Source organism: Phocoena phocoena, chromosome 21 (genome assembly GCF_963924675.1).
Source record: "Phocoena phocoena chromosome 21, mPhoPho1.1, whole genome shotgun sequence".
Taxonomy (NCBI): Eukaryota; Metazoa; Chordata; class Mammalia; order Artiodactyla; family Phocoenidae; genus Phocoena; species Phocoena phocoena.
Window position 1 is genome coordinate 29722114 of NC_089239.1, and position 26784 is coordinate 29748897.

The 26784-nt window shown below is 41.1% G+C and overlaps 2 protein-coding genes across 5 annotated transcripts in view; one reads left to right on the top strand and one right to left on the bottom strand.

Moving 5' to 3' along the window:
- Window positions 1-26784, top strand: part of MCPH1 (microcephalin 1) — a 221921-nt gene that overhangs the window by 94123 nt on the left and 101014 nt on the right. Inside the window, exon 12 of the mRNA XM_065899863.1 lies at window positions 5521-5598. Coding sequence (XP_065755935.1) covers window positions 5521-5598 — 78 coding nt within the window. The remainder of the gene's footprint in view (window positions 1-5520; window positions 5599-26784) is intronic.
- Window positions 7681-26784, bottom strand: part of ANGPT2 (angiopoietin 2) — a 58538-nt gene continuing 39434 nt past the window's right edge. Inside the window, exons 4-9 of one of the 4 annotated variants that reach the window (XM_065899972.1) lie at window positions 24566-24798; window positions 22506-22633; window positions 17076-17177; window positions 16356-16522; window positions 11855-11985; window positions 7681-8677 (exon numbers count right to left, since the gene is read on the bottom strand). In XM_065899972.1, the coding sequence (XP_065756044.1) occupies window positions 8517-8677; window positions 11855-11985; window positions 16356-16522; window positions 17076-17177; window positions 22506-22633; window positions 24566-24798 (922 nt within the window). In that variant the 3' untranslated portion in view covers window positions 7681-8516. Of the gene's footprint in view, window positions 8678-11854; window positions 11986-16355; window positions 16523-17075; window positions 17178-22505; window positions 22637-24565; window positions 24799-26784 lie in introns of all 4 variants that reach the window. The other 3 variants (XM_065899971.1, XM_065899974.1, XM_065899973.1) reach the window with 3 other exon arrangements.

The window sequence follows — 26784 nt, forward strand, 5'->3', positions numbered from 1 at the left end:
GTTGTTTTCCCTCTCTTTAATTTTTTTTTTGAGAAACCAAAAATTAAGGGTACCTTGTTTAGTGTTTTTGCTTATTAAATGCTCTGTGAATTTTTAAGACAGCTGAAGAACATTTCTTGGGAAAATTTCTCAAAATATTAAGAAGTGAAAGTGAATGTTAAAGAAAAAAATTAATTTGATTGGTTCTGATCCAGAAAGTGGCATTTAGTTCTTTTGATCCTTCAGAATGTTCTGATTATTCTATAGAGAGTTGAAGAACCTAATAAAAGCTTGTGACAGTTAGCCAGCACCAGTACTAAATAACAATAGACCATTTTTTACTTAAACAAACAAAAAAAACCCCTTGTGCTTTACATAGACACATTAATTTATAAACAAGAGCAATTTGGGTTTATGCTATTATAATAAACCAAATTAATCTGCCTCACAAAGTTGTCCAAGCAACTTTAATGCTCTCACTCCTCCTCTTCTGTGTTGTATTGGAAGTTCTAGCCAGTGCAATAAGGTAAGAAAAAAATATACACACAGATTGGGAAGGGAAGAAATAAAACTGTCTATTTACATAAGACATGATTGTCTACCTAGAAAATATCAACAAGTCTACAGAAAGACTACTACAGCTAGTAAGTTGTTAAGCAAGGTTACAGGATACAAGGTGAATATACAAAATTTGGTTGTATTTCTGTGTACTAGCAATGAACACGTGGAATTCTAATTTTTTTAAATGCCATTTATATTAGCAGCTCCAGAAGCTGAAATATTTAACTTTAGGTCTGAGAGAATATTTGCAGGATTTGTATGCTGAAAACTCCAAAATTCTTGAGAAAGAAATTTTAAAAGACCTAAATAAAAGGAAAGAGATACTATGTTCATGAATTGGGAAACTCGGTATTTTTTAAAGCTGTCAGTTCTCCCCATTTTGAACTCTAGAATTGACTCAGTTCCAGTTACAAGCCCAGCAAGATGTTTCTGTAGCTATCGACAGCTGGTTCTAGGTGCAAAGCACTTTTGAAATAGAAGGTTGGAGACTCACACGTAGAGGAATCTAGGTGACCAGTAAATGAGAACTCTCTGTACTGTTGTGGCAACTCTTTCGTAAGGGCACAATTACCCAAAACAAAATGTTTTCAGAATCAAGTGTAATTTATGAGGCCTCTAATAGAAATGGCACTCCCTGCCCTGCTGTTTCCCAGCCCAGATTCTCACTCCTACAATATCCTTCTGATATTTTATTTTCATATTTCTAAATAAAATGCTTTTTCTGCCTTTTTTTTTTTATCACTTTTAGACGTTATCTATAGGCTTCCTTCTATGGAAGATTAAAATATGACTGTATAGCTTTCACTGTGACATACACGTCCCCTCCCCATCTACCCAGTATGGTTTTGCTTTTTGTTTAACATGTTACATATGCATATAAAGACATACTTGTTCACATTTACATGCACACATGGATGACTATGTGAATGCTGTTTGAGCTGAGCCATATAGTGTACTATGATTCTATTCCATTTCTGGTCATTTTTGTTTGTTTTTCTTGAGCTTATCATTGACAGTCATTTTCATTGCTTAGTTTTCTATGTACCTATCGCTAACTCACCACAAGAATTTCTAAAAAGCATTGTAGTTTTTCTCCAAAACTGTCTACACATTAGATAATCTTCCAATCCCGTTTATTTCTCTTGGAGACACCACCCATGAACCCCTTTGTTGCTCTGCTCCCTGTGAGACTGGTTCTCCCTAGGTCTACAGAGCTGCTATTATCCTGGGACTTCCCATCACTGTGATCCCAGTAATCCCCCTTTTGTTTGGTCTGGTCTCTGTTTGCATGCTAGAGGCTTTTATCAAATGGATAGAAAGTCATGTTTAATATTGAGGACTGAAAAGCTGATGGAAATCCTGTTTATCTGAGTGGATAGATCATCTGATGTGATGGAGGTATTTGATAGAGGGAGGTCCATGTGTCAGTATCTGTAGGTCTTTTTTCCCTGGGGTGATTTGTTTCTCCACAAAAGAGAGGCCCTTGTCCTGCCATGGAGTTGTGTGCTCGTGTCTCAGGGTGAGGACTGTGCTGGAGAAGTTTTCCCTGCTACTTCTTACCACTGCTCCCAGAAAAGCCCGTCTGACTTTACTTTTGTCTTATTCCAGAGGAGGGTGGGCAGGAGGGTGGAGGTAGGAGATTTCTCCATTTCACCCTGTTCTACACCGCATTTTCAGAGCTTTCTAGTACCCCCAGTTTCCCAGCCTTTCTGGGAATCTGCGGAGGGAATTGGATGCTTCCTACTGACTCCCTCTCTAGACGTTTAAGCTCGAGGTGTCTTTGCTCTTCTAAGTCAGTTACCATTTATCCATTTGCTTTGCAACTTTCAAAACATCATCAGCTTTTATCTGCAGTGGGCTCTTTTCCCATTCCTCTTAGCTCCATCATTTTAGTTGAGTCTTGTGAGATGGTGAAAATAAGTTATGCTCACTTTGCTATGTTTACATAGTTGGCTTCATTTTCTCCTTTGTGTTTGATGTTATTCTTGACTTGCATTTAATCTCAGAGCCCTTGTCTGGCTTGGGTTCACTCTAGTTACACTCCTCACCCTGTTCAAGGAGAATGATTAGGTGGATATAAAATGAGAGAAAACCATTTGCATTTTGCCTGGTATGAAAGTAGTTGCAAAGTCAGTCTTACATTATGGAAAGCTGTCTCATCATTAACTATTAATCTAATAATAAGGCGAGAAAATGGGTCCTATTTAAATTCATCAACAAGGTCCAAGTTTTATGAGTGATAATTTTACAATGCCAAAAATATCATGTTCATTTGCAGTGGATGCTGAAATAGCTCAGCCCTCATTTTAAGGGCCATCCACATGGGATTTGATCCTGTATCCATGCAACCCCATTCCTTGCTTTATATAGCTTCTCAGTTATTTTCATTCTATCACGTATATTATGATAAATATCTCAGGTTAACCTTTTATTTTTTACTACACTTGCAGCCTTAACTGCCATCTTGCAGAGTAGATTTTCCCTATTTTGAACACTCTAGTAAGGTAAAGATAACTCTAGCTAATGAAAGAACTAAAGCAAAAAAATTTACACTCTTTCTGATTTGATGATTTCATTACAATCAAATTAGTGTTTTTTGCTATCTCTGTACAATACTCATTCCTGAGATGCCTACATAAATTAAATTTATTAATTTACTTTCCAAAATGCTACTGTAGATGCCTTACGGTTTTATTTTTATAACATTTAGAAGTGGACAAATTCAGAGAACATACATTTTCTCCAAGAGATTGTTTAAATTCAGTTGATATTTTAATGTGGCTTACATTTGAACTCAAATGCCACAGCCATTTTTAAGACTGGTTCCCTGGATTCTCTCACTACTACGTTGTGTTTCTCACTATACTAGTCTTCCACATGCCTCATGTCTTGAAGTGAACCTGATTTTGAAACTTTCCACAATTTACTTCCTGGGCTAATCACATGAGTTTGTAGGGAACTAGTGTGTCTTCTGTAAATGATAACATACGTTGACTGATAAGAGTAAGGTAAACACTGTTACTTCAATGGGTTATTTTAACCACCCATTAACCATGTTTGCTGTGAGTACAAACATGATTTCAGTGTAGTTAGCAATTTTCTAATACCTTCTTTCACTGGACTTATTAAGGTAAGGTTTTTTTGTTTGTTTTGTTTTTTTGTAATGTTTGTTAGGCAGTAAAAATCAGGGGGAAACAAAAAGGGACTTCAATGACAAAATGCTTGACTACACACAAATCTATTGAAGATTGAACAGGGTCCCTGAGAACCCAACTCATTGCTTTCCGTCTCTCTATATCATCTTGGGCCCAGTGCCCGTGGAGCTGTTTGTCCTGTCTTTTCTGGCTTGTCTTCGGATTCTCCTGCCCAACAGTTGTGCTTGCACTGATGTCCTCAGCACACAGGGGTAGGACAGGGTATATTATCATACCTTCCCTGCCATATGCAGCCAGCCAACCCTATTTTCTTACCACTTCTTCCAAAGCTCCCTCTACGGCAGCCAAAAAAAAAGAAGCTACTTTAATCCTGGCTTGGCCTGTGGTATTCTCCCTCTGCCGGAATACCCTCTCCCCTTCCCACTGTCTCTGTCTTTGCCTGATGAGCTTTTACTCAGTTTAAATGTCGGCCCCTCTGTGGACCCTTTCTTGGTTTTCCTAGCCCGAGTTAGTTTGCTTCCTACCACAGGTTTGCACAGCCCTGCTTTGGAGGAACCAGCATTTGGTTGCTGCCATGCCTCCTGCAAGAGGGTAAACCCTTCTAGGTTTGGGTTTGGGTTTCCAGGACCCAGTTTGGACTCTTATTCATGGTAGGCTCTCAATAAGTTGTTCACAGATGAATGGATAGTGAGCAGAAAGAAATAGTTGTTGAATAAGTAAATGCATCTATTGAAAGTAAGATCTGGGCCAGTGCTGAGAATGATCATTCAGATTCTGTATTCCGTTCTTGTCTTTATTCCATTGTCATGCTCACTCTTTCTTAGAAACAAAACATTGCTGTCTCATTTTGGGTAAGTATTAGATTTAATATATAAAAAAGGAAATATTTCAGACTGATAGCCCATAGATGGTTCTGAACTTTAGGAACTACCAAAAGGGAAGACTTAGACCTCATTCCTGCTAATTCAGCAAAAAAAACCCGTGAGTTTTACATAGCAACTCTAGGGGCAAAAAAAAAAAAAAAAAAAATGGATTTACTGAATGTAGGAAAGAAGGAAATTGCAGATAAAAAGATCAGTGTGAGTTATGTAATTCAGCTTGATTATTTTAGTTGTACAGTTCTACTGGTACATAGAAACATACAGCTTTTCAAGGAGTTTGGTCATAGAGTAGAGATGAGTGCAGAATCTTAAATGTTGAATTAAAAATGAAAACATTGTTTTGATTACTTAAAAATGTGTGGGTTCTAACGATGATGATGACAGCTTGTTTATGAGACATTTTACTCTTCCAAAGTGTGAGAAGGATTTCCAAACATGGATGTGGAGAACTTCTCCTAAAAACATTAGCTAATGATAGAAATAAAGTTACACACCAAAAGGTTTGCTTTTTGAATTTAGGCTTGTGATCTATCTTCTCCTAATACATGGGTTTTTTTTAATTAATAAAATTCTGTATTATTTACTAAGGATTGTCTATAATGACTCCTTATATTGGAAACTGGAATTTAGGAAGACATAATATTTCGTATGTTTAGAAACGGGGTGGTTATCCTCACTAGGATAATAACCCAGACTTCTAGCCATCAGGAGACGTTTTTCTTAAACAAGCGTTTATTAATATTTATAACATTTTTGTAACCTGAAGATTCTGATGGCACTTTGGTGTTCAAGATACATGCGCTTCGGATCAATGTAGTATGTAGTTACTGCTAGGGTTTTTTTGTTTGTTTATTTTGGTTTTGCTGTATCTTCAAACTGGTTTATTGTCCACTAAAAGCCTAACAAGTCTATAAAAAATGTTCTGCTTCTTCTCTCACTTATAGGTACTGTGGTCTTTGGAAATGGGTCATTGGATTTCCGAGGAACCGTTTGAAGAATCAGACTACCTCCCTGCAGCTCCTGTAAGTCACATATTATTTTATGGTGGTAAATACAATTTGGTGTTTTCAGGAAGTCATTATTAGCATAGATATACACTCAAGTTTTTTTAAATTAAATCAAGAGCAATTATGCCTATAACTAAAAAGACATATTTGCAGAACTTAACACATTTTGTCTATTTGTGAGAATAAATGTGAGAATGTGAGAACATTCCTCAAAAAGTGTGAGAAATGTAATCTCAAAAAATTTAATTATAAAAGTCCTCAGGATTGAGAAAAACAAAAATGAAAAAAGACTAGATTCTTGAGAAGATACTATTATATATTGCTTACTGCCTTAAAAAATAATGCTGTTACTGTTAAAAGAGATAGAAGTGATAGGTATAAAAATTGTGGCCTGCTAGCATTGTGATGTGGTCTTTCTGTTTTGATGTTTTTCCTGAAACTCAGCTTCAGCTTTACTGATTTTCAGGTATTTCAAATGCTTAATGGGAAAGTTCCAGGTTCTAATTTTTTTAAAGATTAATAAGTAGGTAATTTCAGATTTAGTTGGAAGCAGGATTGTGCAGAAGTTGGCTTTTGTTTTCAAATGTTAACTGGTTTGTCACGTTTTATCCTTTCAAAAGAGTAATACCTGAAAGGTAAATGATGATGTGTAATCTGTGAGTGGTCTCCATGTTTTTTAATTGTTTGAGTATGCCATATGACTATCACATAGTGAGAAGTTGAACTCTGTCCTCCAGTCGCTGTGGTTATCTAGTTGTTGGGTTGTTTTTGTTTTCATTTTTGAGATTGCTGTTTTGATTTGCTCTGGACTTTATAAATGTTTTCTTAAGGAGAGAAAAAATTCCTCTCAGCAAGACTCTTTGTTTGAAATACCGGGTAAGGAGTTGAAGTGTAAAGTAAAAACTCAAATTCTCCCCCACTCGCTGTCACGAGAGAGTATACGTAACTCTGAATAACATAGTGAGGTTTGTCTTTGAAACTCACCGTATCTCCCTACATGGGCAAGTGAATATAAATTGTGTTGTTGCCGATTTTTCCCGTATTATCATTTTCCCACCTCGGTGTCTGTCATGTGGTCATTGAGATGTCATGGAAATTTATTGTTTCTTTTGAGGCGGTGATATTTTCTTATTATCAGATGTTTTTTAGCTTGATACAAAGCTGTGTATAAATTCAGCCTCTGCTAACCTTATGACGCCTTCTTACATGTAACAAGAGGAGCTGTTCTGGGATGGGAGGTTATGTTCTCATTAATATATTTGTTGGGAAAGTGCAGCATGGTGGAAAAGCAGAGGGCCTGACTTGTCCAGAGTCCATAAGTTGACTAGCAACACCTGAGTGTCATAAAACTAAGCTGGGAAGAGGAGGGGGGTGTGGGGATAAAATAAATTAGATAAGAAAAATGGAATAAAGAAAAAAAATAGCGGTAGAACAGTATAAGGTGAAGACAGACACAGGTAAATGCTGGCTGCAAATTTGGCTCTAAGCTTCCTAGTAGCTGACTCAAAAGCGAATATAGGAGAAATTGCTTCCAAATTATGAAGCATTACTCAGATGTTCATTAGTATTAATTGTACAATGAAAACTTCAAATGGAGTTAAAACTCCAGGAGTTTAAGGTTTTGCAGTCCTGAGCTTAAATCTGTGCTCTCAAAATTTTCTGTAAACGTTTGAATATGCTATAAATATCAGATTTTGGTTTTGCGCCCCAGAACACCTTTTTTTTTTTTTTTAATTTGCTGGTGGTTTAATTCTAGTAAGATTTAAGTTAATGTTACTAACGCAAATTATTTTTTCCTGTAAGTAACTTCCAGGGTGAATCCAGCTTGAGAAGTATAGCTTTGTAAGTGTTTTAAATGGAAGCGTTTTCTCAACCACAAACTACATTGTAGCCTACTTCCCTAAAATACGTCTTAGTAGAAGAGAAAAAAGACTTTTGTATTAGAATAGTGAGTAAAAGATAGGAAAGCCTCTTTGTCATGAAATTAAATGTATAATTTTCTTCATCATTAAAAATCAAGATTTTCCTTGTCACAAGGCACAATCATTTGTTTCAGAATCATATTACAATGTTGTAAATATCATAAAAGTTAAATGCGGTCATCTCACCTAATAAGTTATATTTAATTACTAAAAATCCCTTCATATTTAACAGCGAGGCTGAAAATAAAATAGTACAATCTTCATATATACTAAAAGAACACGTTTCTATTAATAATTTCAGAGATCCTGAAAGTTTTCACCACAGAAACTAGAAACTTGAAATATATATATTTGAGCATTAACTTAAAACTAACCTATCAGTGCCTATGCAAATATGCTGTTCTCAAAATGAAAACTTAAAGCACCTAAGAGGAGGAGTCAGAATGCGTTAACTATGTTTTTCCTTCTCCAAATATTAAACGGCTAATAACCACTTCTCATAAAAATCCCTGAATATATAGTATATTTTTATGGCTTCGAGAATTTTTCCTTCCTTTTAATTATGATAGTGGTGCTGAATTCAGGACATATGGATATTTACACAGTCTATAAACAGTGCTCAGAAGAATGCAGTTCCAAGGTTATCTCTACTATATGGCATAAGTGTTCTGTTTTCCAGTTATTTACTGATCGACTCGCACATAACATTCTTGGTTGTGACAACAGAGCCTGTAAATTGTCAGTCTCATTCGCAAGCTTAAATTTATCTTCCCGTAGGCTTTCTACCAGGTCACCATGCCAGGCTGTGGCTCGTTGGGGGTTGTGCTTCGGTTCGTTGAGTGATGCGGGTTTAAGGGGTGACGTTGATGGAGCTCGTGGGTCCCCTCAGTCTGGAGCGTGGGCAGTCTGTCCGAGCTGGATAGGGAGGCAGCATGCAGCTGTGTCTTTCAGAGCTTTGGGATTAAGTCTCCGAAAACTGGAAGACACTGTTCCTCAGGTGTGCGCAGGCATTTAGAAATCTGCTGGGCGGATCATCATGGTCGTGGCCTTGAGCGAGTAGCCGGACCCTTTCCAGTAGTACCACTTAATACCATTGAACTTATTTGTGTTCTGCCTCTGTGGGTAGTACATTCCGTTCAGGTTGGAAGGACCACAGGCATCAAACCACCAGCCTGTGAAAGTGAAACACAGAAGGAATTAGGAGCCAGGTGGCCCTATCTCACCGCGGAGTTACAAATACTGGCTAATCCGAGAGTCACATTCTGCTCATTGTAAGCAGGTGTGTGGGGGCCTTCTTGAGAGTGGAGGGTGCCACCCTGGCAGGTGGCAGTGTGGTTTTCCACCTTTACACTGGTGGAACCGTAGCCCCTGGGGCACATGTTTTTACGTGCTTTCTTACTCCTCTTCCCCTGTGCTGTGGGGAAGGACCAGTTACCCACAGACGTGACTAGGAGACCCACAGGACAGTCAGAGCCCGAAGAATCGATGGGTGGCTCTCATCGGCCCAGGATCACCTTCCATCCAGTGCCAGCAACACGGTGGACCAGGCTGCTTCAGGCTCCCCTCTGCCTAACAAAGAATGTCTTTTTGGGACTTCCCTGGTGGAGCAGTGGTTAAGAGCCCCCCCTGCCAGTGCAGGGGACACGGGTTCGAGCCCTGGTCCGGGAAGATCCCAGATGCCGCAGAGCAGCTAAGCCCGTGCACCACAAATACCGAGCCTGCTCTCTAGGGCTCGCGAGCCACAACTACTGAGCCCATGCGCCACAACTACTGAACCTGTGCTCTAGAGCCCACGAGCCATAACTACTGGAGCCCACATGCCTAGAGCCCGTGCTCTGCAACAAGAGAAACCACCACAGTGAGAAGCCTGTGCACCACAACTAGAGAAAGCCCGCGCGCAGCAACGAAGACCCAACGCAGCCAAAAATCAATCAATCGATCAATTTATTTTTAAAAAAAGTCTTTTTGTTTCAAATGTAACCCCAAATTTTAAGTACTCAGTGGAGCTAGACAAAAAGGAAACGTTTAAGTCCCAGAGACGGAAAGGAAATGTAGAGGTACAGTGGTGTGTGCACTAAGGTAAAGTGGGGGACCTGGGAAGCCGCTGCATGGCACAGCGGTGGAGCAGTGGGCATCCACACCTACACCTGAAGGACTAGGCTTGGGCTTTCAATACCCTTACCTAGAGGCCCTGGGTTTGGGAGGGGAAGGAATGCCCTCAGTCTGCAAGCATTAATCCAGATAAATCTTTGCAAGATTGTGTTGGAAGGACACATACAGTATGATGCCATTTATATAAAATTTTAAAATACAGAAAAAAAAAACTATTATCGATCTCTCCATACCTAGTAAAAGAAATCAATAATGTGAACGTTACAGGTATTGGTAGGGCATGTTTTATTTCTTTAAAAAGTATTCTGATGCAATTGTTATATTATTTATACCCTGAACTCTGATCGTTTCCTGATAGTAACAGCTCCATGACTTAGGTCGGTGCGGATTGATGTTGATTTGATAAGACGTTTGTGTGTGTGACTCATAAACCTTCAAACTATTCAAGAATATTGCAGATTTATAGATATGTCCATTCCAGAGCCTGTTGTCTGACTCAACTATAGAATTTACTGTCTATGCAAAAATCTAGCTGGTCATTACGCTGGTTTATCTGTGGTCCAGACCACGGCTGGGAATCTGACCTCTACAGTCGGGACCGCTCTGCTGTCTCTCTTGGGCTGCGTTTCTTCTCCCCGATCTCCTTTCCACTTCCACTCTCAGCCCTAAATCTTGATCTGAGTAAGTAAATATGTTGTTTCCTTGGTTATTAATGCACTGATACTCTCTTGAGTAGCTCTTGACATTCGGGTGGTCTGAAAACCGCCACCCTCTGTGTGGACATCTGGGCTCAGTGTGGGAATGACAGACAGGAAGCAGGATTCGGCGTGCTCCCTCCCCTCCCAGCCCTCCCCTGGTTGGCTTCAAAAAGGATTACTGTGGTGGGATGGGAGAGACAGGCAGCTTTTACACAATCAGCATAATAGCTTTCTCTGGTTGAAAAAATTACTGAAGTAAGTATGGCTAATAGGGAAGACCTAAGTTACCAACGTCTATTTATACATGAAATATATTCTCTAAGGAACCGTAGGACTGATTTTCTTAATGGAGCCTAATTCTCTCAGTATCATTTTAAAGACTTGAAAATTACTGGGTTTCAAATTATTTTTGTAAATAAATCCTTCCTTTTGTCCGTAAATGATTCTTAACTGCAGTACAAACACGTGACAAGTTTAGACCCTTTACTTGTTTATGCAGTACCTCGTATTTATAAAATATATTGACTGCAGCTCTTTCCTCTGGTTTTCCTGGGTGAGTAATGAATGAACTTTTGGTGATACAATTCATGGTCTCTACAAATTAAACCCTGCCAATTTCCTGTTTGCCTCTGCACTTCGTCTGCACTGTTGGCAGAATTTTTGTTGCTGATTTCAACCTTCCAGTGTTTTTAAGAACTAACTCCACAGCATTTGCCCGACTTTTTCCTGGTCTCAATCACAGTTAACTGGTTTTAGTTATTCCATGTTTAAAATTTTAGGAATCAGAAGAATAAGTTTTCTAACAGTTGGTTCCTGTCACTAAACTCTGAAATGTTTCTGAAAACTCATCTGGCCATTAAGTGACTGTTATATCACATTTGCTTATGGGTATGGTTTCTTTTTGTTTGTGTGTTTTTTGTTTTTAAGAGGTCTAACATGAAAGGTAGAAGGCAAGAAGAGCCGGAAGATAAAGGCCTTAAAGTGGACAATCATTCATTTTAATTGGATGCACAGAAAGGGAGCTTGGTTAATTACTTTCTGTGCATTATTAGTATTTGCTATATATTAATGAAATACTTTAAAAAAAAAAGACAACTGAAAAATCCCTTGTTTGAACAATAAATTATTAATTGGAAACATTTCTATACTGATGAATCTATATCCCTGTTTCGGTAGCCATTTTTAATTTTTAACCTTTTTAATAAAGCAAAATGGAATTAAACCATCGTGCCAACATCTGATACTCAGCACAAACTCCAGAGAGCTTGCTGAGTATCACACGGCCCCTCTCCTTGCCAGGGGTAGGTCCTGAGGAGACACAGTTGGCCTGCTGACAATTCTAGCTCAATATCACATTCGTGTGTAAAACTCAACAGTCCGAAAAAGCGAAAAACAAATTTCCCTGTATTGAGCAAGTAAGTCTATTTATGAAATTGGGACATTGTCACCAATCACAGTTTGAAGTCCAAAGAGCCAACCTTTCCCTCTATGAAATCCTTCCTTGCCAATACAAATAGGAAGAGAGAAACGTCATCCCACCTCCTGTGAGCATTTGTGAACATTTGCAAATACATTTGTCGTTGTCTGCGTCCTTTGTGCTAAAATCATTTCCTGGTTGGCTTATGCTGCTTATTTTGCCGGCTGTCCCTGTGAGTCCTTTAAGGTGAATCCTGTAAGCATGCAAAGAAAAAAAGAAAAAAAGGCAAAACATAATTGGCTTGGGTGGTTGATTTATCATAGTGGAAAGTTTTTTACAATGAAGAATTTCATTCTACAGAAACACGTGCTATGCTGCTCAGTGCACTAGTGCATACTCTGGACAAAATGTTTTTGCGCTGGTATAAACAGGAACCAACTTATCATCAAATCCTTAGGCAAAGAGGAATGTTTTCATGAAGCCTTCAACGCATATCATTTGCACAGGCATCAGCGGGGACTTGGGGGCCCTGTCATTTATTTTCCTGCTGCTTTCAGGTAAACAGAAGAGGGGAAAATACATCGTGATGGGATCCTCTTTCCAAGTCTCCAGGCATCATCCATCTATTGTAGAAATGAGAATCCAGGATGACTGGTGGGTGTGGGGATGACAGCAGACAACAAGGGATGACCACTGAATGTGAAGTAGAAATCTAGAGAACTGTGTGGAAAAACAAATCCTTGTGGCTGCTTTGCCTTGTTTCTGAATAGTATTATAATAAACCTGCCAGACATTGACAAAGAATAAGCGTACTATTAAGTTAGACCCTAGATAATAGCCCAGGCTTTTAGAAGATTGCAGAAATCTGGCTCGCCCCAGCACTGTGCCTGCCAAGGAGGAGGGGAGAAGGGCAGGGGCAGGTCTGTGAGCCCGACTCCAGGAGAGCCCCAGGCAGACAGGCTCCGGAGCTCGGAGCAGGGTCCAGGGGACGCGGGTGCCTGTGTCGAACTCCATGTCACAGTGTGGCGCTTGGAGCGTGGAGACCTGGGGCGTGAGGTCTCCCCATCCCAGGGACCCTCCTGCTGTACTTTAAGCGCCGCTGCCGCCGCTCATCTCGGGAACACCTGCTCACATTTGCTAACAGCTATCTGGGAGGGAATAGGATTTCCTGGAATTCATGCTGGAGCAGAAGGTGGAGCTGAGAGGAAAGGTTCCCCAGGGGCGTGTCTCTAACCCGCCTGTGCCACTCACTGTCCCGGGCCCGTGCATGGAACGCCCAGACTGGCCCCGAGAGGCAGGCGCCACCCCCCTCTTACACGTAAGATCGCTAAGGTTCGGTTCGGAGGTGGGAGCTCGTCCCCAGCCACGTGCTGTAAGTGGTGGAGCTGGGACTGGCAGCAGCTGGGACTGCACCTCTGTTAGGGCTCCACGCTGGTGCACCCCTTCACAGGGGCGCTTGGTTATCGAGGAGGCATTTGTGAAAAGGGGGGCACGGGGGCATATCCAATGAGTTCCATAAAGCGCTGGTGCTGAGTAACGTTTGTGTTGGTAACTCAGACTTTTGTTTGTAGTACTGTAGCTCTGGAAGCCTCATCACAGGCATTGATCGAATTTCTGAATTTCAGGGTTATCCTCATGCTTCAAAAATGACCCTGGGCCCTAGCACAGCCTCTGCATACCTGCTGCAAGGCCTTCCTGTAAGTTCTGCTCACCCTTGGGATTTTGAAACACTTTAATTTCTGTCCAGGCCCTTCTCATTAATCGTAGGTAGGGTTGAGATGAACTACTCCCCATGCTTTTCCTCCTTTGAACTCTCCTGTCTCCTTTGAACAATCTCAGTTCTACTGGAACGCATTAAATTTCCCCAAAGCAAAAGAAGGGAGAATACTATGTTTTATGAGTCTCTGTGAGAAAAGTTGTATCTTTTTAGATCCTTCTGCCGTGTGGCCCATTGTTTTATTTTATTTTTTATTTTTATTTTGTGGCTGCATTGGGTCTTCATTGCTGCACGTGGGCTTTCTCTAGTTGCACTGAGCGGGGGCTACTCTTGGTTGCAGTGCATGGGCTTCTCATTGAGGTGGCTTCTCGTTGTGGAGCACGGGCTCTAGGTACGCAGGCTTCAGTAGTTGCAGCATGCAGGCTCAGTAGTTGTGGCACATGGGCTCAGTAGTTGTGGCTTGTGGGCTCTAGAGCGCAGTCTCAGTAGTTGTGGCATACAGGCTCTAGGGAGCATGGGTTTCAGTAGTTGTGGCTTGTGGGCTCTAGAGTGCAGTCTCAGTAGTTGTGGGGCACGGGCTTAGTCGCTCTGCGGCATGTGGGATCTTCCTGGACCAGGGATTGAACCCGTGTCCCCTGCACTATCAGGCAGATTCTTAACCACTGTGCCACCAGGGTAGTCTGGCCCATTGTTTTAAAGTTGCCTTCTTGTAAAATTTGATTGTTAAGAATAGCCACGTTCTTGAAATTACTTTAAATTGGTACCCGTTGCTTTTACATCACAGTGGAGTGAAAGGAGAGGTAATGCCAACATTTAATAATTAAATCTCAGTGTTAGTATAGAATTGCAAGAATGTTTGTGAAAAGTGACCAATTCTTAAGGTTTAATATACAAGTAGTTTTTAGTTTTAGTAAAAATAATCATACTCTATTGATACATTTATCCCTTCTTGTAATGTGTATTTTTTCAGTTTTCCTACATTTGGGACAAAATTCCTTTCGTGAAAAACAACTTAGCTGCTACATACAATTGGCATTCTGAAACATCTGTAGTTATTGTTTTAGTCACATCCCAGTTTTCTTATCACATTGACATGTTTTATTAGGATAATAATTTTTTCAGTGTAGTATCTGTTTTATACTGCCAAGTAAATTAAACTGAGCCTTAAACAGCTGTGTGCTTTTTAAAATGGCATATCCAAAAATTGATTGCATTTCTAAAGGAAATATCTGTTAAGAACCATCGCAGTTTAAAATATTTTTATAATGTCAGCATACAAGGGTAATGACCCATATTGTAAAATCTTCTTATATAAACAGTCTAATCCTTAATTTTTGTGTGTGCTTTTTTTTTTTTTTTAATTCCTGTGTTGTAGATTCCTAACTGTTGCCAGTTGAAAAAATATTTAGCTTGGAGGTCAAACAATGACCAACCACTCATGTCTAAAAATTCATTGAAGTTTTGATCTGTGGAGTCAACTTTGGGCTGCAATGAGGCCCCAACACCTATCTCTTCATTCATCTGAGTTCCTGTCCACCCTGGACAGCCGGCTCTTTCTGTAATGAGAGCTGATGGGCTGTTTCACTGACTTCTTAAAAGTCGTGTCGAAGCTTGTCGTACATTATCTGTTTTCAAAACATGCTTCCGAATTTTGGTCCACTGTTTATAAAGCAGGACACTGGACATTGTGCAGTTCTCAGGTGGCTGTCAGCAAGCTGGCTTTCGGCCCGTTTTTTCGTGCTGTCCATCGCACGCCTCCCCAAGGAAGCCAGCTCAAGGATTTCGAAATCGTGGGTTTTTCCCAAACTACTCAGATCTTGGAATTTCTGTTGAGCAGAGGGTCTGAGTCGGGCATCAGTGGGATTTAGACGGGACGGCAGGCCAGTTGACACCTGTCTCCTGTGACGTTCCTATGGAACTTCGCTTGTTTATTTCTGACTTCAGAGTTGGTGTTTCATAACGTGTGCTCCGTGATCACCAAAACCCCCAAACACCACCAGTCCGAGCCCTCTAGACTCCCTCAGGGTGTGTTGGTGCCTGAACCCTTGTATTGTGCCTTCTCAGACCAATTCCCGTGTGGCCACCAGGCCCCCCATCGCCCTGCTCTGCGCCGCCGTCGACACGCATGTCTGAGCCCCTCTCCCTGTAAAGCACAGGTGCACGTGCCTACTGCCCTTGCCTGGCACGGCAGGTTGTAGAGATCCCTTTGCTCTGTCTCTACTCTCTGGGGGCTTTAGAGCCAAAGAGTAAACTCCCAGTCAAAATTGCCCGTGCTTTTCTTGGAACATTCAAGATTAGCTGTGTCCAGTGGGTGGGAGGAGGTAGGTAAATACTGAGGCAGTGCTGTGAATCAGGTGGTCTTCCTATAGCAGAGGGCAGAGGGTGTGGCTACCTACTGCCCTCCTAATCCTTCCTCTTTTGAACTTGGCAACTCATCCTGACTTTGGGATGGAACATAACAGTTGAATGTGTTTAAACTTCAAAAAGATAGATTTAACTTTTAAAACCTTCTGGAAGAAAACAGTATGGTCATGGGTATACATCTGTTGTGGTATTGGCATGGCATTTTATAGGGACACAACATTCACCTGTTCTACAAACAGTTGTTAAAGGCCCATTATCTGCCACGCAGGGTTCACCCGTGCCCTGAGGCTACACAGCAAACACAACAGGCAAAATTCTGTCCTCATGAAGCCTTCCTTATATTGTTGAAATTAAAGTTTGAATGTTGAAACTAGAGCAACTTACCTAAAGGCGGCAAAGAGCTCTAAGAAACAAGATGTTTTTCCCCCTTAAGGTAGCCTATGAGTAATTTAGATTCTGGTTAGTACAATGGGGTTCTGACTTTCTGGAGTCATCACCCAGCAAGTCCTTTAACTTTTTTCAGTGACATATAATTTCCTTACCTGTAATTGAGTTCTTCGCTTGAGAGATAGAAATGGTCGTACAGCGAGTAAGCCTCATTCCCTTCCCAGTCTTTCAGGTGTATTTTAAGCACGTAGCGTTTCTGATTAGCCACTTGTGAAACAAACTCATTTCCCAGCCAGTGTTCGCCTGAAGGGTTCCCAAATCCCTGAAATCGAAGTCGTAAAATTCACTTACTTCATTTATTTTTTCTTCATGTATTTGAAATCAATAGTCCATCAACTTAACACGGAATAACCGTTCAATATTCAACAGAAATCCCTTCCCGTACCGTGAAACTTTGGGGTCTTCCATATAAGAAAGATTTTTAAAAGGTCGGTTTTAGGAAACTAAGCTGTCACCAGAAGGAAATTGGTATTGGGATAATTAGAACGACTTGGGGAACCACCAATATCATAAACATCTCAGTTTACAGACGTGTGAAACACTATGGAACAGTTTACCAAAAAATGCTGAGCCCACCATTAAAAATAAGCCTAACTTTCGCATGCCTTTGTTTTGATATATAGTTTACATTACATTGGCAGCAGGACCGTTCTTTAACGGGGAGACTGAAACACCAGTTAAAAAGAACCCTTTGGTTAAAAAGAATGATCAAAAGTCATTGGTTAGTTTTAGATTTGTGGTAAAGTTCCTGCACATTCTCAAAGTTAGTTTTCGCAAAGAAAATTATTTTCAGATGGTTTAAAGAGTATTCATACCACTTTATATTCTTTCCAAGTCCTCTGAAAATCAACACTGCCATCTTCACGTCGCTGAATAATTGTCCACCCACCTCCAGCTGTTTCCATGTCACAGTAAGCCTGCAAACAGGAACGCACAATTACTGCCTGGGAAATGTTCATGACTTGGGTCTTTGTCTTAAATAACAGAAACGAGATGAACGGAGATACTTATAAGACCAGGGCTGATGGGGTTCTCTGGGGTAAATCTTGTGGTCTTCCAAGAGGCAGAGGATTTTAAAGAAATTGAAAACCATGAATTTAAAATGATGATGAAAAATAAACAGTAATATAACATGATGTGTCGATGAAACTAGGACCTTGTCATCATCTGTTCTAGGCTAAAGACCCACCCCGATAGCTGACCCTGAGATCGCTGTTCCTTAGAGATTCGTTGGGAACGGGACGTGTTGGCAGGTTGGCCCCAAACCTCTCATCTCCAGCCTGTAGAAATCCATCGCCTCGTGTTCACAGCCCTGAAAACCTTTATGGTGGTTGCCAGTCCCGACTGACTCTCCAGAGAGTGGTGTAAAAGGGAGACTCTTGCCTTGTGCGGTTTCCAAGACTCCTGTGATGCCATGGGGCTGTTCGGCTTCCTCCATGTGTGGGATCAAAGTCAGGTTTCCTGGTTCATCCCTCAGGACAAGGGACCGGGGGCTCCCGTGTACCCGCTGTGTGTGTGTGACCTGAGGGGCCTGGCAGCTCCACCCCACAGACCCTGACTTCATGCTTCTCTGCACTTTGCTCACTGCCCCTGTTACTTCTCTTCCCAGCTCTTTTGATTTCTGCTTTTAAACGGGCTTGGTGGGTTTCAACTTTGTTCACTACACAGGATTCTTTCTTGGGCTAGGAACATGCATGCTCAATTTCAACTCGGCTGGAGTTTTATTATGAAATTAAAAACCCCTGAAAATAAGATTACACAAATAGTTTTAAATAATGAGATTATAGTAGAACGAAGGAGTTTTCCAAAAAGTTAAGATGAATTTCCTTACAGGTTACAAGGTAGTAAATGTGAAAGTTAAGGTTCAAAAGCAATTAGAAGTATTCTTCCTTTGTTGTCTTCCATGGTCTTTGGGGGGAAGAATGGAGATAATTTTGGCAGAGTAAGTTTACACGTCAACTGTACTGCATTTGTGAGCCGAAATCCTAGAGAATGGGGGCTGAAGGAGAACCCAGAGTGCACTTGGACCCACCCTTTCATTGTAAGTGCTTGTTGGCCGTCCTGTTTCGAGCGGAACCAAGAGCAGCAGCTGGAACCCAGCACTGCTTCTCCTGTTGCGCGCTCTCCACCGCCATTCCAGACTCTCTCCAGGATGGACGCTCGGCCCGTCATCGCTTCCCCAGTGACCCTCATGTTTCGAAACATGTGTTCCATGAAAGATTATATTTATCAAGAATAAGATGATTTCCCCATTTTAAATTAATCAGCCATATGAAATTGATCTGCTTAATATAACCCGTTATTATCTCTCTGTGTTGACGTTATTATTATTATTAATTATCGTTGTTATCATTGCTATGCATCACTCTGTTCCAAGCACCAGGATAGTTACTTTCCGTATAGTATCTGTAATCTCACGGCAACTCTGCTGTGATACTATCATTCTGCATGTTTGAAAGGAGAAAGGATTTGGTAAAGTTAGGTTAATTTGATCAGAGTCATTCAGCTATTAAGTAGCATATAGGATTTGAATAAGGTCTCTTTAATTTCCTAATTCTGTGACGTGTTTTCTCCTCCCCCATGCTTCCGAAAACAGAGAAACCTGACTGTTTTGTTAATAGGTCAGAAGGCCCTCCATGCAGCTCCACGTTGAAATCAGTTCATGAATAATACTGCCTCTCACTCGCCTCTGGTCCACAAGATGGTCCGTACTGCTCACTTCTGCCAACGTGTCTAGTAAACTAGCTGAATAAGCTCCATTGATCTGAGCAGTCCTGCGCACACACGTTAGCTCCCCGGTGTCCTAAAAGGCGTGCTAGCGGGTAAGAGGACGGCACACTGTTCTCAGGGAGCCTGTCCTCATTCTAATACTTGCTTCTTCAGTGTCAGAATCACCCTGATGCAACTGCTGATATTTAAATCAGAGAACAAGTCCATCTTGTTGTGCAAATCAGTGAAGACCAAGAGCTGGAGTCTGAGCCATACTATCCTCTCACCCCATTAGGGACAATGACGGGATCATGGGAACGTTTTCTTAATATTACTTTGTCCGGCTTAAGAAAAAGAACAGAGCATTTATAAACACCAAAGTATCATGGCTAGTTGGCTCGTGAGGCTTCCAGAGCAAGATAGTGTTCAAGTAGAGTTCTCCACGTAGCCAGAAGGTACAGATGAAAATGATGAAGTAGATTATATCAGGGTCGGAAAAGCATAAGTTCTCAGATAATGCCCATGACCTCACTGCTAAGTTACCGCAAACCCGAGGGCGGTTAATACTTTTTTTTTTTTTTTTTTTTTTTTTTTTTTTTTTTTTTTTATGCGTTACGCGGGCCTCTCACTGTCGTGGCCTCTCCCGTTGCGGAGGACAGGCTCCGGACGTGCAGGCTCAGCGGCCATGGCCCACGGGCCCAGCCGCTCCGCGGCATGTGGGATCCTCCCAGACCGGGGCACGAACCCGTGTCCCCTGCATCGGCAGGCGGACTCTCAACCACTGCGCCACCAGGGAAGCCCTGGTTAATACTTTTGATGAGCACACCATGGTGTGGTCCAGGGACCTGATATCTCGCTCTAAAGCTTGATTTCTTTCAGCAAATAGCGCTTGATTTAAATGTTATGCTTCGGCTCTGAGGCCATGGTGACTGAGTGATTAAAGGGCAAAGAGATCGACATTAGGCGTCAGGTATCCTGGGAAATGTAGGGAAGGAAACTCTTATGTCTCTAACTAGCAAAAATGTAACCCTAATGCTTCTGATAAATGCCATCTTGCAATGTCTATCTTGTACAAAAACCTAATGAATTCTTCAAAAATAAGGTTGAAATGATATTTAGGCCTCTTTGGGAAAGATCTGCGCAGAGATCTGTTGAACATTCTTTCCTTGAATTAGATGAAGCAGGCCAAGCTCGGGTGCCCTGGCCCACAGAGAGGTTGTCTCACGGTCCTTGCGTGTTGAATGGATGGCAAGCACTGAGCCCTGTCCTGGGTGCTCATCTCCATCATCACCCCGAAACCGCTCTCCAAGACAGGGGACATCGCGTCACGTCGCAGATCAGGAAACAGGAGCCTCACGCAGGTTCATGGACTTGCTGAGAGGCACACGTTGGCAGAGTCAGAATTTACACCCAAATCTTTTGGACTTCCTCAGATTGAATTATGGAATCTGAAGTCTGGAAGGGAATCCAGAGGTAACTCATCTAGACCATATATTTTAGAGATGAAAACATTGAGGCTTCAAAGATTGTTGTTCCCGGCTGTGTCAATGAGTTGTTTTCACTGCGTACGTGTAAAAGGCATATATAAATCCTAATGTTTCCAGCCGTGGCCTGAGACCACATCACCCCAGAGCTGTATATCTTCTTCTCCCGGCAGTGAGGCCTTTGGGGTTGGTACGGCGAGCTGGGGCAGGGACACGCACTGAGGCAGGAAACATTACACAGTCCCTCTGGGTCTGCATCAGGGAGCAGCCCACTCTACTCTCCATTCTCCTGCTCAGGTCACTCCTGTCCCCTTACCTCCAGACCCAGAACAGACCGACATCTGGTGACAGACAACAGCGTCCAAAGAGCTGGCATGAGAACCAGATAGCACAGGGGGACTGAAGGGCTTAGTATAGAGTCTGCTCATTACTTTTTCATCTGCAACAGAATATTTGGGTTTTTTCTCCCCTTAATACACTGCTTTTAGGATGCTAGGGACATTAACTGATTTTCAAGGTTGATTTAAAGCAGCACGAATGAATTCGAAAGATTTCTTTGGAAAGTCTTATCGTGAATAATAGCACAAGAATCGAATATTTATCTTTTAAATTCAACATCAAGTGTATGTTACTGTTTGAAATTCCACATCTTTAAGCCCTTGTTTGTATTTTTAAAGTGTTTTCCTTTATGACCATGTTAAATACTGAGGATAACCCTGAGTTCAAAGAGATGATACTGTCAGGAGCCTTTAAAATCTCCATTTTGATACAGCATCAAGTGCCTTTTCTGTAAGTGTTTCTGTTCATTCAGTGTGTAGCTGCTTTTACAGTTAGACGTAAACATACTTATAGGCATTTAACATATACAGTCATCCCAGAGTTCTGTAACACTTCACACTGATTCTCATATAATGTTGTTTTACCTTATCAAAGCCACATTGAAATACTCCCCAGGGAAGTGACTTTTTTTTTTTTTCTCATCTAAAGCTTAACATCTCCCAAAGCAAGTTTTCCAGAATATCCAAGAAAAACCGAGTTAAGCTGTACACTGGCTTCTCCTGATGGTAAATTCTGATTCTTGGTTCACTTACGAGCTTCCACCTTGAAGTAAACTCCAGGTACTTGGGAAGAAAGTGACCTGCTCTCGTTGATGATGTGAGTTAAGTCTTCCAGGCCATCAGATGGGGTATGAATGGCCCACCCAGGGAAGCCTTGAGCCCCCTGCAGCAAGTCCAAAGGGTCGGAACTGTCTCCATAACCATGTCCTTGGCCTTTGGGGCTGTGACAGCATTTGCACTGATGGTACAAAAAGCACTAGTGGGTGAAACTACCAGTGCCCTAGAATGAGCTAACTAGTGCAGAGCACGCCGGAGTCACTGTGTTCCTCGGTCACACACTTGCTGTTTGGGGGGAAAAGCCAATTTCACTTCAGGATGTCTCTGACAAAGCAGTAAAAAAAGTATTGATCTTATTAAACCTCTACTGCTGCAGGCACGTCTTTTTATCTTCTGTTTGATGTAATGGAAGTGAGTATAGATCACTTCTGCACATCAAGGTGCCATGGCTGTCTCAGAGAAATTTTGTGTGACTGTTTCAGTTGCAGGTTGAACAAGCCTTTTGTTTTTTGGATGGAATACGATTGCTGCTTGAAGTAACGACTGAAACATAAACTATGGGTATTCGAACTCTGGTGTTTTGGAAGACATTTTCTTTAGAGTTAATGATGCGAGTCTGACACTTCAAGGCAAACAGCTGACACTCTGCATGACTAAGCCAAATGCAAGGAGAAAATAAGTAGATTATCTTATATATTAGGTAGACACATATAATAAGATAGATATTTCTACATCCTTCATGTGCGTCGTCAGTGTTCCGTGCCCAGTGGCTGGGCTCGGAGCCCTTGGTGAGACCTTTACGTGTGGCAGTGTTTCTTGCTTTGCTCTGAGTGGAGCCGGGATGCATCCGGGGTGTGTGAACTATGTCTGCAGTTGCTCCACTTCTAAAACGACTTGCTCCAAGCCAGGGAGGTGAAAGTGGGAGACAGTGCCTTACCTTGATCTCCTCCGTGGAGTTAGGGAACGTCAGTGTGTAGATGCCACTGGTGGTCAGTCCTGATTTGAATGCTTCCGCGCAATCTCTGAAGATGATTTGTTCTTCCTTAGCAATGAGGGAGTGCTTGGCTGCTTTTTAAAAATAGGAAAGCTTTTAAAAGGAGTTCGTGAAAAAATAAAAGTACGTTATTTCGAGATGCACTCATTTGCTAAGTTTTATTACATTTGAATTCTTACAATAAGTAAAAGGGAGATGCTAGTATTTTGGCCTTTCAAAAGTTACTCCTTCAGCCTGTTTCGTGTTAACTCTCAAAGATTGTTACCAATAATCCATACTTCCTTTTTCTTCTCATCAACTATATGTAATGCAAGTGCTTCACACTCAGCCTTAATAAACTATTACTTTAAAAAAAAACTTCCATCTTGAGTAGAATCAGATAAAGTTATTACAGAAGAATAAAAAAGAATGTACCTAAAAATAGTGTTGGCCCTACAGTGGCTGCATCCATAGCCCATTAGCCACGTCGTATCTAGGCAGTGGTGTGGATTGTTTTCCTTTCTTTCTGTGTATCTGAGGCCAAGTCTTTATACATTTCTTTAGACCATTGGGTGAAGACATTTAGTATTCTTTGGATTTTTAGCAACCGTCTCATGATAGCTTGCGTTAAAGAGGAACCTAACATTTATTTATCTGCGTCTTTGAAATTCTTCCTTTTAAGTCTAAAAAGTCTAGGACTACGAAATTCTTTCAAATTTTTATTCTGCTCTCAACGTTTAGACTTTCCAATCCCTTTTTTGCCACATTGAAAAAGTGTTTGTGTGTATGTATGCTTGCAGGTGTGTATTTGTACGTCATTCTAGAGACGGACAAAAGCCTAGGTGTCTGGACCGGGTGGCGAGGGCAGGCATCTCAGGTGGAGGCTCCCGTCTGCACACCAGCCAGAAGCACACGGCACAGACGAAGACTGTCCTGCTGCTCTTTCACCTGTGCTCGTTTGTTCTGCCAGGATCTGAGCTACGTGATTTTCTCTACTTTGGCTCATCCAAGCTAATACCTCACACTGTCTTGGTCCCACCAGACATCAGATAGTTGTCTTTTCCTTTTCTCTGAATGTGAGAAAAACATATGATTTTTTTTAATTATAAGAGAGTGAAAGTCTAGTTGGAAGGCACATGCTGCAAGCTGGCCACCTGGTGTGAAACCTGCCCCTTAGCACAAGGTTGTGCTACTGTTTTTGTTTTTTTGCGTCCTTGTTTAAGTAGAGACCTTGCATAAATATTTCTGTAATTAAAGTGGGGATAGCTGTATGAGTCAAGGAAAATGTGAGAACATATTTCTTATGGAGGTGAAGAGGGTCTCTACGTGAATCATATGTAAAGTGCATCTGTGTCAAATGAATACAGTTGAAAGGACACTGAAACAGACCGTAGCAAGAACTAGACCCAATGTTTAAGAAAAAAAAAAAAACTTAAAAATACCACACAGGTTGTGTATCATGTCTCTAATTAACAACTGAAGATGCATCCCTTCTTCCCTCTAATATCGAAGAGAAGTTGAAAGGTCAAAAAGGAATAAGGAAGGCAAGATGTAGTTAAGGATGTGGTGAGAGAAGGAAACTGGCATTTCTTGGGTACCAGTCTTATGCCAGTTACTGCAAGTACCGATATTATCTCATTTAATCTTCACAACAACCCTACGGGCCTAGGATTGTTTCTCCCTCTTAAAAAATAAAAAAATGTCCACTATGGTTTAGTAACTTACCCAGCCCCAAACATCTAGTTAGCAATGGAACTAACTAAGAGTAGCCTCTCTGAGCCCATGAACAAAAAAGTATGTTTGGGTTGGTTTGCCTCATAATAATTAGTATAATTATATATTCCCCTTCCCCTCTTCCTCCTTTTTAATCGATTCCATATTGAGACCCTATAAAGCATTCATATGAAATATGTAAGAGAAGTGTGCTTTTTCTGAAAGGTGAGAGTCTTCTTTAGAATTTTGAAGGGCTCGTCGACTACTGGCAGATACAACTGAAGAAAAACTAGTACGTAAACTTTACTTACAGTTTGATGTCGATATCATAGTCAGTAAATTATGAACTGTCTCCATCAGGTCGTGTTGCTGCTTTTGGAGAACTGAGTTGTTCACCGTGGCCGTCACCAGTTGTTTCTCTAGCTCTTCAATGATGGAGTTTTGCTTGGATACCAACACCTGGAGCTGATCTTTCTCTTCTTTGATTGACCGAAGTTGAACTATGTGCTTGTCTTCCATGTCTAGAACTTTCTTTTCCAGGAAACTTGTAAAGGGAAATAATTGTTAGTTAGTGAAGGGTTTTCTGATCACCGTCAAAGCCAAGTGCTTTGTAAACAGCTAATCAGTTTCATAATCCTTATACAATCGTTCATATTTATTGAATTTCTGCTTCTCCAGGGCACTCCGTTAAGGTGTTAAAGGAGTTATAAAGTAAGATGTTGCCACAGGCCTGAAGAAGCTCTCAAACTTGCTGAGATCAGATAGAGGACATAGATATGACATGAGGAGAAAGTACCCCAGTGAAAATGTAAGGTTCATAACTAGAAGTTACCACATGCAGTGCACTTGAAGACTGTGGTTCCGCTGAAGAGGAATGACAATGGACAAAGGACAATGACAAGGTGCCCTTGGTTTGGGAACACCTGTGCGTCAGTGGGGAGAGCCCCGGGCTGAGAACCTTGCCTCTGCACGTGACCCCCTGGGTTACCTGGGGCAGACCATCCCCTCCTTGGATCTCAGGTGTATATCTATCTAAGGGAAAGTCCACCTACAGAAGTAAATCGCTATCCATAGTGAAGGCGTTAGATTAGATGATGCTCTCTGAGACCCCTTCTAGTTCAAATAATCCATGGGTCTATTGTTCCTTTTTGGGGGCAGTAACATTTTCTGAACCTTTAACCCTGGAAACAACATTACTCAGCCAAGGGACAAACTACCCGCTACAGGTCTTACCTATGAGCATTAACAATCAGTATGAATCATTATTATTATCAGAAATACAGTTGCAGCTCTTAAATTTATCCCAGTCATTTACATATATTGTAAATTTACTAAATTTACAATAGTCATTGTAAACCAGTGTGTGACAATAAGTATACTGTCAAAGTACCAAGTCAAGAAATAATCTGTTACCGTGATGCAGACATTTGCTTTCGACTTTCATCAGTTGTACCATATCCATTTTTTCAAGTATTATTTCTTAACATTTTTACTGATATCAGCTAACTTATTTTTTTTAACTTGTGTATCACTTTCATTGATCTAAAAACCAAGATGACTTACCGTAAGCCGAAGGTAACCTAAAAATAAATGCATAATTTTTTTCTTTTCTACCTAAAATCGTTTCTAGGACCATCAGCGTACAGGCAATAGGAAGTACTCCTACAATGCTTCACCTAGACCATTAACATAAAATGTACGGACATTTTAAGATCACTCATCTATACTGCCTTCAGAGTGATCTTGCTGAAATTTGTTATCCAGCCAATCTTTTGTTTTCTTTAATATTCTATGAAGAGGCATAAAAGAAAGATGTGATGATCACACGGTCCAGAGTGTGAATGAGAGTGTGAATACTGTGGGACGGATGTGAAAAAAAAAAAATTTGTTTCTTTCTCCCAAACCTCTACCAGTAGAATCCAGAGGTCAGTCACATCCTGATCTAAAAGATTTAATCTTAAGGTTAAATACGAGCAGGTACTGAAGAGGTGAGCCCAGCATCGGGTCATCCCAGACCAGGCTGGTCATAAGCAGCACCGTGTATCGTTGCGTTTAAGGCTGTAAAGAGTCTCAGAGATCGGATTTTAGAGCAGCGTTTTGCAAAATGCTCATCTGGATCTGTTACTGGCTTGTGCAATCAATTTAGTGGGTTGCAATAAGCTTTTCTTTTTTTTTTAATAAAAGGAAATTAAATAAATGGGATAAAACAGATGAGAATAGAGCATAAACTCATAGCAAGAACTTTGTGCGGCGCAGCAAATGCCACGGGTCAGTGTTGACGGGTGATGGGAGGAGGGTGGGGCAGGGTGGAGAATGCCTGCATTGCCTGACACTTTGCTTTTTAGCATCTTATTTGAATTTCTGATACAGGATGATCAATTTCATCATCACCATAGCAGTTGGACTTAGGTACAGCTTAACTTTATATTAACATAATTCATGCTTTGTTGAGAAATGTGGGGAAATATCCTTGTTGGTGGAAACATCAAGGCTGAATCATGTTTCTCTTATGAGTTTTTATTGCCTCTCT